This window comes from Psittacula echo (genome assembly GCF_963264785.1).
Source record: "Psittacula echo genome assembly, chromosome: 6".
Lineage (NCBI taxonomy): Eukaryota > Metazoa > Chordata > Aves > Psittaciformes > Psittacidae > Psittacula > Psittacula echo.
In genome coordinates, this window is record NC_137743.1 from 48,750,590 (window position 1) to 48,768,063 (window position 17,474).

The 17,474-nt window shown below is 39.2% G+C and overlaps 1 protein-coding gene across 2 annotated transcripts in view; it reads right to left on the bottom strand.

The window, feature by feature from the left end:
* The window catches only part of REEP3 (receptor accessory protein 3), a gene marked incomplete at both ends in the record, with an annotated part of 40,426 nt that continues 22,952 nt past the window's right edge, over positions 1-17,474 (bottom strand). The window contains 6 exons of one of the 2 annotated variants that reach the window (XM_080621587.1): positions 1-57; positions 839-990; positions 3,482-3,629; positions 10,911-11,024; positions 12,330-12,450; positions 12,972-13,048. In XM_080621587.1, the coding sequence (XP_080477713.1) occupies positions 1-57; positions 839-990; positions 3,482-3,629; positions 10,911-11,024; positions 12,330-12,450; positions 12,972-13,048 (669 nt within the window). Of the gene's footprint in view, positions 58-838; positions 991-3,477; positions 3,630-10,910; positions 11,025-12,329; positions 12,451-12,971; positions 13,049-17,474 lie in introns of both variants that reach the window. The other variant, XM_080621586.1, reaches the window with a different exon arrangement.

Sequence of the window (17,474 nt, forward strand, 5' to 3'; positions counted from 1 at the left end):
TTAGAAGTATACAGTAGGTCTCTTCTTTACTCTGTATTTCAGTGATCCATACCGTATCTGAGGGAAAATAGAAATTAAAACAAAGAGTTGAGATCACTTCAGGCAGAAATATTATTTACCTTTCTGCTAATCCAATCTAGTAAACATCTTTAAATGTGCTTTGGACACTTCACAGTTTCAGTAAAAGAATCTGCCTTTGACTGAAGATATAGTTTCAACAGAATTGGGCAAGATAGGTAAGTCTCTACTGTTTTCCTAGAATTACCCTGAAAGTTTTTATAAGATTCCACAGAGATTTATCTTCAAGTATCCTTAAATCGTGTGACACATGTGAATATATAAAGCACTTTAAATCTACATAGAACCTACTACATAGAATCTTCTCTTTGTGGCTTAAAGCCAAAGCAGGCTATATGTCTATGGGAACTAAAAAATTCTGAGTTTTCAATAATCCAATTTACCATCAGATGTTTAAAGCGGGCACAACCAAGACACGCGAATCCAGATGACAATATCACTATCTACATCCCTTTCAAGGTAAGCAGTTCCTGGAGTCTGGGCTTGGTGATGCCAGAATTAGCGTTACAAGCTCAGAGTCCATTTCATCTCCTCACCCTTTTTCCTCTCTTAGCTCTTCTTGTTCATGTTTTTCCTGTAAACACCCCAAAGTACAAAAGCTCCAAGCTCTGATATTGTTACCACATTCTTCCTTCTGCATTTAGCATTCTACAACCTGCTTACCATTGATAAACCCTCTAAGATTTAGGGAAAAAAAAAAAAAAAAAAAAAAGGTACATTGCTAAAACCAGACTCAATACTTAATCAAGATTATACTTGCCTCTTTACGGCCTTTAATACTTTTCACAGATTTCATGCTCTGAGTTCTTCGAAGGCCTCTCTGAGCAAACATTTCATCCTCTGAATGTGTCCCCTCCATCTCTTCATCTGTTTTATCATCTCCAGGATTTTTTTCCAGTGGAGTTTTGTAACCTTTAAAAAACAGTTTTATAACAATGTTTTAGAAGAAGTAACTTAACTTTTAGATTTCTAAGAAAGCCAGGAGTTTCATCTTTAGCACACATCCTTTATTCTTTTAAACAATATGGTCCGTCTGCCAACTGTTTTAAAACAGTGAAACACCTTGTCTGCCAGGAGCTTGTTACTTACAATTCTGCCATTTGTAAGTAATAAGCCACTTTGTGCCACAGGTACGTGATGCAGTAGTTCCCCAATTGTCAAAATTTAAACCATCAGCCTGCTACCATCTTCTGCTTTACACTGAACTGCAAAAACCTCAGTGGCCATCTTGACAAGCACTTAAGGTTTTTGGCCACAATCCCAACAGGAGGAGTGTTTGACAGAATGATCTTTAAAGGTCCCTTCCAATTCAAAGCGTTCTACGATTCATAGAATCTTTCTTCCACTTGCACACCTCTGGTTATTTAATACCAAAGTGCTTTTCAGATACATACAATGTCAAAGTACTTACTAGTAAGGGTTGTTGCCATCCTGCGAAAATAGGACCAAGATTAGTACCAAAGCTTCTCACTAGAGGGCGCAAACTACTTAAAAACACGGCCTGAGAAGATCCGTGGGATCCAAAAGCCCTGAATCCTCATCATAGACATATCATAAAGCCCCCAAATGTAGCCTGTTTCTTTCCCCCTCGCCAAGCCCTCCTTTTGTAAGGCCATGCCAGAACCTTCAGGATGTAACAGTCAGGGACACCTTTTAGACTCCAAACCCAACTTTATTTAGGCACATTTCCTCTTAAGCCAGTTTCCCTTAGGCTTATTTAGATTCTTTTCCTTTGGTCATTCCATTCTTTTCCTGAAATTGGAATGACAATCACCCACTTCACAGCTACTTCACAGAGACTTAAATCTTCTGCCATTGTAGAGACAACATGTCTCTGCCTCCAATACAGTTTCAATCCATCTTTTTCAATATGGAAGATTTAAATTGCATCCTGACTAAGGATGTTAGCAGAGACACCAGTACTGCTTTCTCTCTATCTAACACCTCTTCTGGTGCATCAAAATCATATTTGCCTTCTTCACAGCAAGCACACTGGCAGCTCGGTCATCCTATTTTATCAATGTCCTTCTACAACCAAGTCTTTCCAACTGATTTGCAAAGGACCTCCCAGCTTAGACAAAAACACCCAACATTCTGCTAAGCACAACAAAATACTGCTACACAGTGCTCCTAACTCTGTCCGTGGTTTGTTCTTTTCTTAAATCTCTAATGCTGAAAAAAATTCTAAGAAATCAGAAAAGGCATACACCAGATTCAGGTCCAGAAGCAGAAACAATCAAGTTAAACTAGCTCTAAGCTCACATTTTGACATGTGGGATTGAACCTTACAAGCAGCGGTTATTTACGCCATATATACTACCAGGTTTTGGTTGGTTTTGTTGTTGCTGGTTTTTTTTTTTTAATGGAGTTTTGAGCATTTCCAAGCTATTTCAGATAGATAACTAATGGTTTCTTACTGAGGAATAGCCCCTGCAAAACAGCTGCAGTGACATCATCCCTAATGTACTAGATAAATTCATGGGCTGTACACCATAGCTAATGCCCCCTGCCTTTACACTGACCTGCACAGGATACCTTGGGCTCAATTAACTATGCAGCTTAGGGCCATTCAGGTGGCCGTTTGTTCCTCAGAAACACCATGGGATACCATTCAATTCCTGGAATTCCTTGTACTCTACAAGCATCACTCCTTCCAAAAAAGGAGAAATGAGAAGAAATGATGGGCTTAGATGAAAAGAAACAGAACTATTTCTTTTGTGGGAAATAATTACTTTACAGTGTAGCTTCACCATTTAAAAAAGTACAATTGACAGCCTTCCACTGAAACCTTCCTTCAAAGATCACAGACTCAACAGCAAAGTGATGATAACAAATGTAAAAATAAAATAAAACTAGTAATAAAGCATATCTGCAAAAATATTGCTCACCACACAATGCACCATCAGCTTTTGAGCACTGATGTTCATCAGTCCATTATGACATCTTAATGCCTTCATTATTCCTATCATCACAAGCCATTTCACCTTTTGAACTACCATTAAGACCTACTGAATTAATTTCCATTAATTTTCTCTTCAAAATTTATTGATCTTCCATAAATTTTCATGTTAACTTTTTGTACATTTGTCACAGAAACACCACTTTATCACATATATTTTTACTTCCAATTAAGCTTTGGCAAGGAATTCTCACCACTAATTGGCATAAATTAGGAGTAACGAGTATGGTACGACTACACAATTTAGTGGCTGCAATAGGAAAATAATTCAGGGAAGATTTCCTCAACTGTCACAATATATCTTGCTCAAGTCAACTGTTTAAGTGTACTGCAATTCTTAGAGGCCTTTTCCATTTCTAGAAGGAATAAATGTATTTCTGCTTTCCCACTTCTGCCTTCAGCAAATTGTTCTTTTAGCTAGGAAAAGAAAAGACAGATACTTACCTGAAGATTCACTTGCAGAGGCTCTGGTTTTCTTTCTTGATTCTGGTAATGTCTGATATGGTCTCTGTCCCACTGGCTCATCTCCTTGTATAGTAGTCAAATCATGCATACTGAAACTTCTCAGTTTCTCAGTTATGGCACCTTGACTCTGAAATACAGCAACAGTATCTTTGAAAACAAAGCAGAGGTTTAACTTTGCTATTCAATTTGGGTTAAGATGTTTAAGCCCATGCTTCCTTTTGCACTACAAAAATCATTTAACATAAGCATGCTACAGATTTGCCTTTGCTTTACTGCTTTAACTCAAGCTTAACCGTATATTGCTCCTAGATGAAAAGGTTACAGAAACTAGCAGTTTCATTACAGATGTCTCATTTCACTCCTTTAATCTGAGCAACTAAAGGTTTTTTTGGTGAGGGGAAGTGTTTCAATGGGGATGAGGAGGGGCAGGACACAGCACACATCAAAAACATAGGACTCACTTCAAACATGGTATTTCTCCAGCAGCGCTAGGTATTGTGACAGTGTGTTCAACACTTCCGGTTTTAAGAAGTGTGGTTGAAGGTAACGATATCCTTTATTTCATATTTTACACTCCACAAATCTGAATATGCATGTCTTAAAAATACACTCTGCAACATTAACTCAAGTAACTGAGAAACCGGCAGCACTACAACAGCTTTAGTTGTCAGAAACTGGAAACCACAAACCAAAGAGGTTCTGCCTGGACTACAGGCTAGCAGGTTCTCATACTAATGTAGCTATACTGGCATAATCCCAGCCCAAAATCTAATGCTAGAGGTAAGAATAGATGACCCCATTCGGACATTAGTGTTGTATTCCTTCTCTGATTGGCTTTACACCTTTTCTGCCTGGGACATAAAGAAAGTTCCTCTTTGGAAAGAATGGTCATCAAGCAGCTTTTCGTCTTACATCAGATAATGTTGTTACTAAAGCACTCAAGATTAGTTTATTGTATAAGCAACTAAAAGTGCAAGCACATTACTCAATGTCATGTTAAAATAACATTTAATTCTTTCCTTTCTGGCATATGAGTAAAAAAAAGTAACTGTTTCAGAAGAAGTTTAACATGCCTATGCATTAACTCTCCTTCGAGCAAGGGTTCAAGATTTCATTTCATTCTTACAAATTAAGCTTTTAAGTGAAAATCCTCACTTGAGCAATACGTTAGCTGGCAGCAGCAGCAATCCACACACCTTTCTCTGCAACAGTACAAGCATAAAGCAGTTCTTGCACCACCGGCCACAGCCATTTGTTCCCACCCTCATGTCAACAACTGTTTGCACATGGTAGACCAGCACGCTAAATTATTCCATGTTAAAAATAGCTATGTGAAGTGAAGAGACAGTACTGATACTCCTTAAGCTTGCACGGCTATCAAAGCGGGGACAGGGGGAGGAAAGGAACTTAATATTAGTTTTCTAATGACTAGTAATTAGTACAGCATGTAAAACTAGGTGTGCTACACAGGCCATAAGAACTTTAATTCTTGCAAAACCATTCATATTGCCATTAAGCAATAACAAAAGAAGGTTTTTGTATGAGAGAAGTGGAAGCCTTTACTTTTCTAGTTCTTCCTACATACATGTAGGATGACTGACAGGTCTCAAGAACATAACTACAGCTCACCTTTGAGTTAAAATGCACTATGGGCAACATACAGTCTGTGTATAAACTATTGCAGAAATTCTTAAGTTAAATTTATTCCCTAAAAGGGCTTATTTAGGGCAGGTCTGCCCTGCCTTAAGCCAGTAATCTTGCCCTTCCACTAATCCACCTCTTGCGTTGAAAAGCATTTTCACAGTAAACCAGATCAGGAACTAGCTATGCCTGAGAATTTACAGTCAGCTGCTAGCATACTATAGCAGAGAACTGGAGAGACAGGACTGCTGCTTTTGACAACAAGTAACAGCTTACAGTATCTGCTACAGCACATAAGACAGTTGATCAGTCTATAGCCACTGCGTGAAGATAAACAACTGGACTCAGGTTTCCATCACTGAACACTTATGAAAGCATAAGATGGATTCAGTTGGTTCTCAGCAGAATCCATAGAAATAATAAGGCACAGCCCCACTCTCTAAGTGTGGACATAACCCTGGATTCTTCCAGAAGCAGAAATATAAAAAGACACACCTGCCTAACAGTTGCACAGTGAGTTCATTCATCATGTAATACACTACAAAAAGACGTGGAAATTGTACCAGATAATGTAATTAAAATTATGATAACTAACATGCCAAGAAGTCACATTATGAGCCTGTATTTCCTATTCCATTATAAATATAGTGGCTAGATCCAAGCTAGAAACATTCAGTCTTATTTTTCAGCGCAGCTTTTGGATACAGGATTTTATTCTTTGAAGACCGGGAAAAAAGTCAACTATGCGCCATAAAATAACATTGTTTCCTTAACCACACTGCACTCTTGCTGAGGCTAGAGCTCCTGTGGTGCATTGCCTCATTCAGGGAGGACAAACAGATTGCTACAATGGGCCCTTCATTCTAAAACTGCTTACCAGGATGGAAGGTTTTACTCAAGTTACACACAGCAAATGTTAAGAAGTTTGAAAGGATACATATACAAATAAGAGATGTGCACACACACACCCCAAGAGTCACACTAGGAATGGGGACTGCATAACAACTGCTGTACTGCACAGTCATGGTCATACGTTATACTATTCCTATGCAAGTACTCCCTACAGTCTCCCCCAGTCTCCTGCATGAATGCACTCTCCATCCCAACCCTACAAGATCCAGTCTAGCCAAATCAATACTGATTTCTACTTCACACCACTGCAGATCAACTGGAGGCCACATTTTAAGGTGTTTTGCGTGGTTTAATTATGAAAAGAAAAAAAAAAAAAAGCTGCAACAAAACCCAACACATCACTACGCTCATACAGCACTTAAGATTTACGAAGATTCTTCAATGTTCCATGCCCAGAAGCAGCAGATAACTGCTTTCTGCTGAAACAAAGCATTCCAGATCTGGATTACCATCAGCTCAGAATGAATGGCTGAAAAATATTTAATACCCTCTCCTGCACGAAATGTGAAAGTTAACATTCACATTTAGAATATTAATGCATTAAGAAATTTGGTATCTTGCTTCAAAGCTGAGAGAGTTACTAGTCAGAGCTTGGAAGGAAGATGTTTGCCCACTAAGCAGAAAGTAGAGCAATCCAATTGCAGATGGACCTGAAAGGGGATCTCCCACATCTACACTCATGCCATGGGTATGACAGCAGCAATCACCCCTCCCCTGCCATATACAGAGCCCCAGTATGCCGCTCACGAGAAGATGACAGATCAGTTGCCACACCTGCACTGGTGTCCAATTATTTCAACAGCTCCTACCACTAAGGAAGAAACACAGCAGGCTGCATCCAGCCCAGAGGCTGCCAACTAAATTACACTACAAAAGATTGAGACACACACTTACAATTCCAATGCAGGCAAAAAAAAGCACAGAACAATTTCAGTGCTCAAGTATCTATGTAAGTGAATGCTCAAGATGCACCACAAGATTTGTGTCAGCTTAAACAAAAAGCAGGTCTTACAGAATGAGTTTATTTATTCAACAGTACTTCCTAAAACATACAAAACACTTTTGAGACCACATTCATTAGAAGTGACCAACCTGAAACACTAATTAAAGTTGTAATAGGTTTCTAAATCCAGTTTTTTATAAATATAGCCTACTTAAGAGACTCCTTTTGAGACTACTCAGACTCTAGTAAACTATTAGTATGCAGTCTCATCAGCTGACCCTCATATATGAAATGCCATTCTCTATTTTGTTACTGAGCATGTATTTTTTTATAGTCTATATGCTTAACCCAGGGAAGTTGCTCTAACCAGACACCATAAAGCCTCTGCTGCAGGGACTCTTGTTGTTGTTGCTTAAATTGGACTTGCACCCCCTCAGTGGTCAGGAGCACTGAATAAAGCTGCTTGCCTTCATTGGACAAGTTCTCAATGGACTCTGCATGCACAGAAATGCTTGGAGCTTCGTGGCTACAGAGCTGCAGTGTGCAGCACCCACATTCCCAGTTGTTCTCTCCCTGATCCAATCAGAGTTGACAGGGAATGACTTCTGTTCCTTCTCAACCTGGAGAGGGACTGCTGTCCCGTGAATGACCTCTGCAGCATGCCAAGCAGTTCCAGCAGGGAGAAGGGATGAAAGCAGTATTGCTAGTGAGCTCAGCTGTTTGTACTGATACTGGCTGTGTGCCACAGCTGGCTGCAAGATACCTCCTTCCCTGCCATGCCCTGAGTGGGAAGAAGAGAGGAAGTCTGTACAAGGCCTTTAGACTAATATTCAACCAGCAGATTCAGGATGACTCAAAGACATGCAGAAACACAACCCTCAAAATATATTATCATCACCACCACCAAATACTACTTTACAAATGAACAATAATTGTGTGGCCTCATTAAGACGGACAGTGCATGTCACAGCTTAATCAGCAGCAGTCCCACATGTGGTGATACAGAAACCAGTTTTTGCTAGTAACCTGAGAAGTCAGAATTTATGTGTTGGCAAAAATTGGAATGTACAGGTAACTAGAACCTCAGAATATCTGGAAAGCAGATGCATCAAAATACAAGATAAATCAGCGGAACTTAGTGTTGTACATACAATTTCCACATATCCATATACTATTGAGCTGAAAGAGCTCCAACAACTTTCCTGTCATTAAAGGCATCTTGTTGTTATTTTATATCCCAAAGAAAATTTTTATTAATAAACAGGAAAAGTCAGCCCAGACCATACTTCATCTCAAACTTCTGAAAGTGGGATTTTACAAAGATTAGTTTTCTGTCACTATAAATTAAGTAACACAATTTATTTTGTTAATGCATGCTATTTAGCAGGTTTTGAAACACTAAATTTTACATGAACAGTGGCTAACTAGTGCCAGCTAAAAATGCCAGTATAGGAATGTAAGTTATAAGCCATGACTCCTGCCAATTACATTTCAACTTAACTACAGTGGAGCAGATTTAAACCTATGTCAAATTTCAGTAGACTGACCTGGCTGTCTGCTCCAGCCTCCCCTACAGAGCTAACTAGCCTTTTAATTCCTTCAACAGCCCCTGAAGTAAAACACTCTTTCCCACACTTGATCTTGAAAATATTCCAGAGAATTTCAAGCAATTTTATCACTCTCCAAAGTAGCATAAGCAGACATTGTAGTGTTTTTTCCTTGGACACTTGAGTGAACAGAAGCTTTCTTTGGAGCTCTTGTGTTTAGCCTCCCACATTCTCTACTCCTAATTTAAGATCTGCCAGAATAAGCATGCCTGCTCCTGAAAAGTGATGAAAGTGTGTCTCCTTCCCATCAAAACTGATCCCATTAGTAGGATTCCATTCCTGAAATCCTATAGCATGCTCCACCAGCTCATGCAGAAGGAATAATCTTTTCACCTGCTGGCGGCAGCAGGCAACTCTTGAAAAACAGGGAACAAAATCAGGAACACATGCATTGTCTCCATTTGCTTGCATGGAGCAGTCACGCTCAGATTTTTGGAATGACAAGCTAAAGAGAAGTTTAACATGCCAAAATACAGATTTTGAGAGAGTCTCCTCTTTCAATACTGTTTAAATACGATGTCTATTTTAGGTCTTCGGTATTGTGGTGGTCGTTTTGCCCAAGCATCTCATCTGCACTGAACTAATTCTGTACAAATATTCATGAGCATGTTTAACAAGTTTTGACAAATAGGGCAGGCATCTTGCCAGTCACAGCTGAACAGCAATGAAACCTAAACACACACATTTAGGAAAAAGTTACTCATTATTTCAGTAGAAAGTGGGAGGAGATATTTGTGTTATTTATTTAACAATATTTACGTAACACCATAAGGATTAACAAGAAATAGAAACCTTAGCCAGACAGCCAGACACAAGGAAAACGTAAGTATAATTACAGGTGCACACTGTAATAAATTATGATTTGCATTTTAGCATTTAGCCTAGTTCTTAAACATCTTCCCCAGAGTACTTTAAGATTTTGTTTGTTAGGTTTGCTTGCATTGGCATGGGGAGGGGTGTCCTTTTATTTTTTTTTAATAGCTTATTTTCACTATTAATACTTCTATTCCTTTAGAGGTGTGCTCTATTTCATTCTAAATTATTTCATACCAAGGCAATCCTGAGAGTTCGAATAACAAAGAACTGGTGATCAAATTGAATCATATTCTTAGTATTTTAGGCTCATTATGTCCATGCTTTTAAACTGCCATAAAGTGCCATTTTATGTTGCCACCCACGTATATCTTTAAAAAAGAGAGAATGGGCAAATAAGAAATGCATGACTTTTTCCAAACATTTTTGAGACAGCATTTGAAAATGTAGGTTTTAGAGATGTCTTCGATTCGTAAAGTAAGAAGTTCACATACAAGCACAGAAATACAAGTTAAATGCTAGCTGTACCTATTTTGACATTCAGCGACCTCTACACAGACCTGCTTTCTGTCATCTACTAACAGTGTTCAGGTTTCCAGCCCTGTTACTATGAACACAGCAGTTTCATTAATCCCCAGGAAGAAATTTATCCTGATCACCTTAAAACTATCTATAGTTTTAAATTAAAACTAATATATATATATATTTTTTTTTAATTAAAACTAATTATACTAATCTTTCTTTCCACACTTATTTTTTGTGTTTTGGTTTAAATGAATATTAGGTAGGATACACATTGCCTGACGTTATACCCCTTTTGTGGGCCACAGGGTGCTTACAATCTTACCTGTAAGCTTGTATTTTGTTTTTCTCTGAGATTCAACTGAAGGCCATGAGTTTTGTAGGAACAATGACAGGTTACTTCATGATTTCATGGAAATTGGACAAAGCAAGAGTATGCTAAAGAGTAATATGCAAGCTTAAACTTAGTGTATTAATTTAATAATTCAGCCAACAAGTTGCAAACCAGTTAATTGTGTCAAGATAATTTATCTGTGCTAGCAAGCTTTCACGCCTTACTTCATATGTGGAGTTACCTCAAGTTGATTGGAGAAAAACAGCAGAAAAGCCAGAAATCCTTTAAATAGTTTGTTTACAAACAAGAAAGCATAACAGAGACAAAAAAGAAACAAGTAATCTTTACAAAAGAGACAAAAAAGAAACAAGTAATCTTTACAAAAAGCCTGCACAGAAATCTCCATGGTATCTTTTGAATTACAGTAAACTGATCCCCATTATCGAAGAACAAACTACAAGCCATCTTAAAAAACAAATATAGGATGAGGAGTAGAGGACTGCAACCCTTAAGTTGTGCTCCAGGTTTTCAATACATTAGCAGAATTAATATTTTTGTTAAGGAATGGCAAATCTTCAATGTAATTACACTGGTTTAGATCAAGGAGCAAAGCAATTAACGCAAGCAGAAAGTTACCTTTACAGCTGCTGTCACTGCAGCAGTTGCTGCCAAATTCAACCCTTGCCTTCCAAAATTCACCATGGTCTCATAGCCTCTTTCTTTGGCTTGTACGATGTACTCGTCAATCTCCTAAAAGCAAAACATACTTAAATTTTAGAGGCCTATGCATAAGAGAGTCACATTACCCCACAGTATTATTTTTCCACAACAAAGAACAGAAGGTATCTTTAAGAAAATACTTAATAGGACAATTACTCTTGCCTTTGTATACTGATGCTTCATTCACTTATGATCTCTCATTTAAAAGAGGATGTGTGGTCAAAGAAGAAGATAAAATGGATCGCTTCTGCCCAGTACAGAAACTTGGCAGTTACATAGCAACTTTCTTACAGAGAGTAAGCTTAACTTGTAAGGTAAAAGGTCTTCAAGAAATGCTTCAGATGAAATCAGAGAGCTCCTTAGAAAGCACAGTTGGCTCACAGAGAACTTCTGAAGCCAGAGTTCTGACATAGTTAAGTACCAAGTGGTCACGACATTTATCCCCAGCTGTGGTAAATGGCTAGAGCTGGAGATAAAGGCTTCAAGGCAGCTCACAACAGCTAGAAGACTACAGGGAAAAATCCATTTAGTTTATGAAGTTGCAAATGGTTTACAGTTCAACCTTCAGAAGGTCAAGATGACCTTACTGTTCATATCAGTGGCAATCATGTAACTACCTGTTTCACCTAATAAAGGCCAAGCCCAGCACTGACATTTATGAATGCTATTTTTTGTCCTGTGAGGTTTTCCAGTGGTAGTCTTACCACTTTTGCTAATCACTCTTTCCACATATGCAAACAGGATATGGAAAAAGAGCTACGCAGACCGGTGGCCCTGTAATACTTTGGCTAAAGCTAAATATCCTTTAGCTATTTTCTGTTCCTGAATGGTCTTCCCTTAAACCTCAGTAGAAAGTCTCTCCTCCTATCCTGTCAGTTCATGCACCAGAGAAGTCAATGTCATTTGTTCTGAGAAATGTTATCACTAGGTTGCGCTGGGAAAAGTGGTAACATGAACAGTTGTTAAAACTGCATTCCTGCTTCACCGAGTACTGCGCATGTTATGCCAGGAGAAAGTCAAACTAAATCCATTCAACTGGGCTAAGTTGAATGTCCATTTTTTCAGTCCATTCAACTGGGCTTCCCAAAGTGTACTAGGGAGGCCAGAGAACCCAAAGCTATGTCAGTAGAAAGTAGGACATTGTCTGCTCATGCAAGTCAAACTGAAGTACGTATATGGACAGACATATGCAGTTGTCTCTGCTAGCCCACGTTTATGCTGCCTGGCAAACTAGTAACATCCTGATCAGCTTTTATCATGTATCTAGCAACAGTTAGTATTTCAGCATCTGGTATTTCCATATTAGGCATTAAAATGTGAGAAGTTATTTCTTACCCTTTCTTTTGAAGAAAGAAGCGGGTGGAGAAATTTTCTGTAGATTAAACTTGCCCCTCTAGTATATGGGGAAAGGAGCCAAATAACAAAAGCTATCTTCAGTTCATAGTACAGTGGAAACCTACAGACAAGTTAAAGGTTGCATGAAATCAACAACTGCATTAAGAAAATGCACGGTAATTAATCACCATTAAGAGGTTTCTTCAAAAAACACTATTACATATTAGCATATAGGGTTCTTCACATACAAGAAGTTACATTAGACAAAAATTAAATATGGATTTAATTGTTTTAATTGACTGCAATGTCATTTAATAAATGGGAACAGTTAATATACTTGCTTCACATTATACATTCCTGCACAGAGAAATTACAGTCCATCCTTATAACAGTTTCATTCTGCTATTCAGTTTCTACAGCAAAGGTGGAAGCTTTATAGTCCCTACTTCCAGTGACACTGTACACCAAGCCTGGAAACAGATGTTACTGTTCACAAACACCAAGATCTTTTCCTGGGGGAAAAAAAAAAAAAAAAGACTACCAACAAGCACAACTTCTTTATAAAAATTAAGCCATTGCAAATTAAAAAACACCAGAAACTAGTAGAGTTTCATCCAGAGTTCATAAAAATCAGGCTCTTACCAAGAGACTGTTAGGTCAGTTATTGTTTCAGTAACTGTATAAAGAGCAAACACAATCCAATACATCATCCAGCGGACCTGAAAATAAAAATATCATCTTCAGTAAGATTTCTGATTTCATCTTCATACAGAATACACTACATACTGTACAGTCAGTTCAGAGCTGCCAGAACAAGACATTCAACAGTATCTCAGCCTGCATCAACTGGATTTGAAGTGAAATCTTATGAAGGTTCTAAGGGTTTTCCGGTCTTAAGTAGAACTGGCAGCAACTGCAACAAACTAAGTGAAATGGCTGGGTCACAACCTCACCTAGGCTGGCTTCACATATTTTATTCTGTCTTTATAAAGTTTCAGTGATAAGAAAAGAAAAACCACTACAAAGAACACTGTATTATCACAAGTACGCAATGCAATTCCCACTATAGCACTAAAGGATATTTCACACTCATCCATGTTCATACTACACACACACAAGTCAGCATTAGTATGTCAGGTAGCCTTGCTTTCATTTCACAATATAGATTATTCAGCTACACTCTGCAGTTGAGGTCTACATGTGTGCTTAGCATTATGGTATTAACATGGGGCAAGGCAGGAAAAAAGCATTTTAATGGAGATTTAATTCTATGCATATGCCAAGAACCACAAAATTTGTGTTAATAGGAGAGCTCACATGTAAGCATCTTAATGCTTCAGGGGGTTACATTTGTATGCTTTTTGGCTTTAAGATTTACTCTATACATCATTGTTTTGAGATCAGACAATGCTCTTAAGATACAGGTTCTAGCTTTGTTTTCTAGCAGTTAACTAAATCATTCATTTTCCTTGAACATTTGTTTAAATCTGATTGTCTAAACTGATAACATCTTCCAGAATAAATATTATAGTAGTAGTTCCATGCATTTGTCTTCTCTATGACATCAGTGGCCAAGTACAATGTATTTCCAAAACAGGTCAGTGCAAACCATCACTAGTTATTCATACTAACTGAACGCCCATGTGTTCTTTAAATTCCAACACTACCTATGCTAGAATAAAACCAAAGCAGATAAAACCAAACAAACAAACAAAAAAAACCCCAACAAACCACCATCCAAAAAACCATCATTTCATTTGTAATATACAGACTACTAACTCTTTGGTATACCCACAAAGCATTAAACTCCATATTTGTTGAATTCATGGTACCCTCTTTTAAAAGAGGGAACATACATACTTTTCTACAGAGGATGCTGTTTAGACAACCTTCATTTTTAAAGCAATCTTTTTTTGAAGTGGACTTAAGTACTCAAAACCTAATGCTACGCTGCTGCCTGTTTCACAGCTGTACATTATGCTTTAAAAATCACTGCCTTTGCCACAACTTGAGACCCATTTATCTTAAATGCTTTTCTGCATTTCAATTTGAAAAGAAGCTCAGTCATGTGATGACATTCTTCACTTCAATCTCTCAAAGGATTTAGATATTTCAGGCTTGAATAAATTAAGACAAGCATACACAACAGCTGAAGTCATCTCTGACATGACATGTGACATTTAGACTGGTGACCTTTCCATGAACCAGAGTCAACACCTGAACAAAGATAAAATTAACATCCACCCTTGCTCCATCAACCTAAGCATGATGCAATGCAACTTTTAGAATGCCATGCAAGACTGATTTCTTCCCCTACCCCAATATACTTTATCCAGGCCATTAATTCTTGAATCAACATCTATTTATCCAATTTGGAATACCAGAAGTGAAGTTTCTCCTGGGCTGCTAGGAACAGTAAGAAATGCTTTGCAGAAGGGCACATGAGATCATGAGTCCTGCTGAGGTCTGGGCAAAGGTTCTCAAAAATACAAGCCAGATCATATTGTAGTTCAACTAATGCATTAGGTACTGAAGTATCCTTGACAACAATCTGAGTGACTTACAGGGTTTTCATATAGAATGATGAAAACGACAAGAAAACCAGAAGGTCCTATTTGACACTGCCCAGACTATCATCTACTTAACTCTTAAAGATGAAGTTACAGAAGCTTTGATGGAGCTCTGCTTTTTATGCCAAAAGAGAGCTTACAATTTGTTTAGTAGAGCTTTTTTTTCCACCATCCAACTGTTAAACTCATCTTTGGTGGCTTTGGTTGAAGCACATCTTTCCAAGTCAGGATTTTGAAGCCAGGATTTGAGAAGACTGGTGGTTCAGACTTCAAAACTACATTTCAGAGGCTTATTACAAGCACTTTGGTGTAATACAGTTAGAAAAGTCCTCAAAAGGTATTAATCAATGCCATTAAACTAGGGCAATTACAAGAACAAATACATCTTTTAAAAGGCACAGATCCTAATTTCTAGAACTAATGTCTGTAAGTCTTCTAGATTACCAAAACCAGAAGTAACTCTTCTCACCCCTTGAATCATAGAATCATAGAATAGTCGGGATTGGAAAGGACCTTAAGATCATCTAGTTCCAACCCCCCTGCCATGGGCAGGGACACCCCACACTAAACCATGTCACCCAAGGCCTCATCCAACCTGGCCTTGAACACCCCCAAGGCTGGAGCATTCACAATTTCCCGGGGCAATCCACTCCAGTGCCTCACTACCCTCTCAGTAAAGAATTTCTTCCTTATATCCAATCTAAACTTCCCCTGGTTAACTTTGAACCCATTACCCCTTGTCCTGTCACTACAGCCCCTGATGAACAGTCCATCCTCAGCATCCTCGTAGGCCCCCTTCAGATACTGGAAGGCTGCTAGGAGATCTCCACGCAGCCTTCTCTTCTCCAGGCTGAACAGCCCCAACGTTCTCAGCCTATCATCATATGGGAGGTGCTCCAGTCCCCTGATCATCCTCGTGGCCCTCATCTAGACTTACTCCAACAGTTCCATGTCCTTTTTATGTTGAGGACACCACAACTGCACACAATACTCCAAGTGAGGTCTCACGAGAGCAGAGTAGAGGGGCAGGATCACCTCCTTCGACCTGCTCCTCTGAGGTCACGCTCCTCTTGATGCAGCCCAGGACACAGTTGGCTTTCTGGGCTGCGAGCGCACACTGCCGGCTCATGTTCATTTTCTCATCCACCAACACCCCCAAGTCCTTCTCTGCAGGGCTGCTCTGAATCTCTTCTCTGCCCAACCTGTAGCTGTGCCTGGGATTGCTTTGACCCAGGTGGAGGACCTTGCACTTTGCATGGTTAAACTTCATAAGGTTGGCATCAGCCCACCTCACAAGCGTGTCAAGGTCTCTCCGGATGGCATTCCTACCCTCCAGCATTATCAACTGAACCACACAGCTTGGTGTCACGGGCAAACTTGCCGAGGGCACACTCAATCCCACTGTCCATGTCAGCGACAAAGATATTGAACAAGACCGGTCTCAACACCGATCCCTGAGGGACACCACTCGTTACCGGTCTCCAGCCGGACATTGAGCCATTGACCACAACTCTTAGTGTGCAGCCATCCAGCCAGTTCTTTATCCTCCGAGTGCTCCACTCATTAAATTGATGTCTCTCCAATTTAGAGACAAGTATGTCGTGTGGGCCAGTGTTGAATGCTTTGCACAAGTCCAGGTAGATGAAGTCAACTGCTCTGCCCCTGTCCATCAGTTCCGTAGCCCCATCATAGAAGGCCACCAAATTGGTCAGGCAGGATTTCCCCTTAGTGAAGCCATGCTGGCTGTCACCAAGCACCTCCTTGTTTTTCATGTGCCTGAAATAATCTTTAAACAATCTGCGGCATCATGACCTACACAACAAGTGAAGATATCTGCACTTCATGTTTGTTTTTTACCTGTGGAAGCAGTGAGTAAGTAAATAATTTCACTGTTACAAAGCTCTTGCAATCCAGCAAACAAAAACAAGTGTCTCCTGAGCCACACATAACCCTGGAAAGGAAGCTGTGCTCGGCCCATTACATGGCTGGCAGCAGAGGTGTGCCATTTGGAAGGTTGCAGTTTAACCTCCCTGACCCAAAATTGACTCAGCTGGGAAGATTAAAGCCAAGGACTGTCCTCAAGATATATTTGGACATTCAACCCAACCAGCAATAGAGTGGCAATTCACTGATGAATCAGTGCCATTCCCTGCCTGTGGAAAAGTCACTGTGATGGGTGTCATTCAACTCAGCCCATGAACATTTTGATGCAACTGCAAGTTCAGGGACTGCTCAAAAACCACATATGACTGAAAAGCAGTGTTTCACACTGAGTGAAAATACAGAGTTGGAAAAATATGTTTCCAGGTCCTACTAAACCTCTTGTGTAAATGACAGGCATATCTAAAAAAGAATGCCCAAGAAAGACAGCTAAGTCACAGCTAACTGGACAAGAGGTAAGAATAAAAAATCTGAGCATTCTACAAACATTATTTTTTTTCCTAGGAAACATATTACAAGAGGTAATGGTAACCTCTTAAAGTGATTTCTTCTATTAAGAGTTTGAAACTGCTATCCCCTACTTAGCCTGTGGATCCCTCTTGAGGGAGTGGGGAGTAAAAGCAGATTATAAATT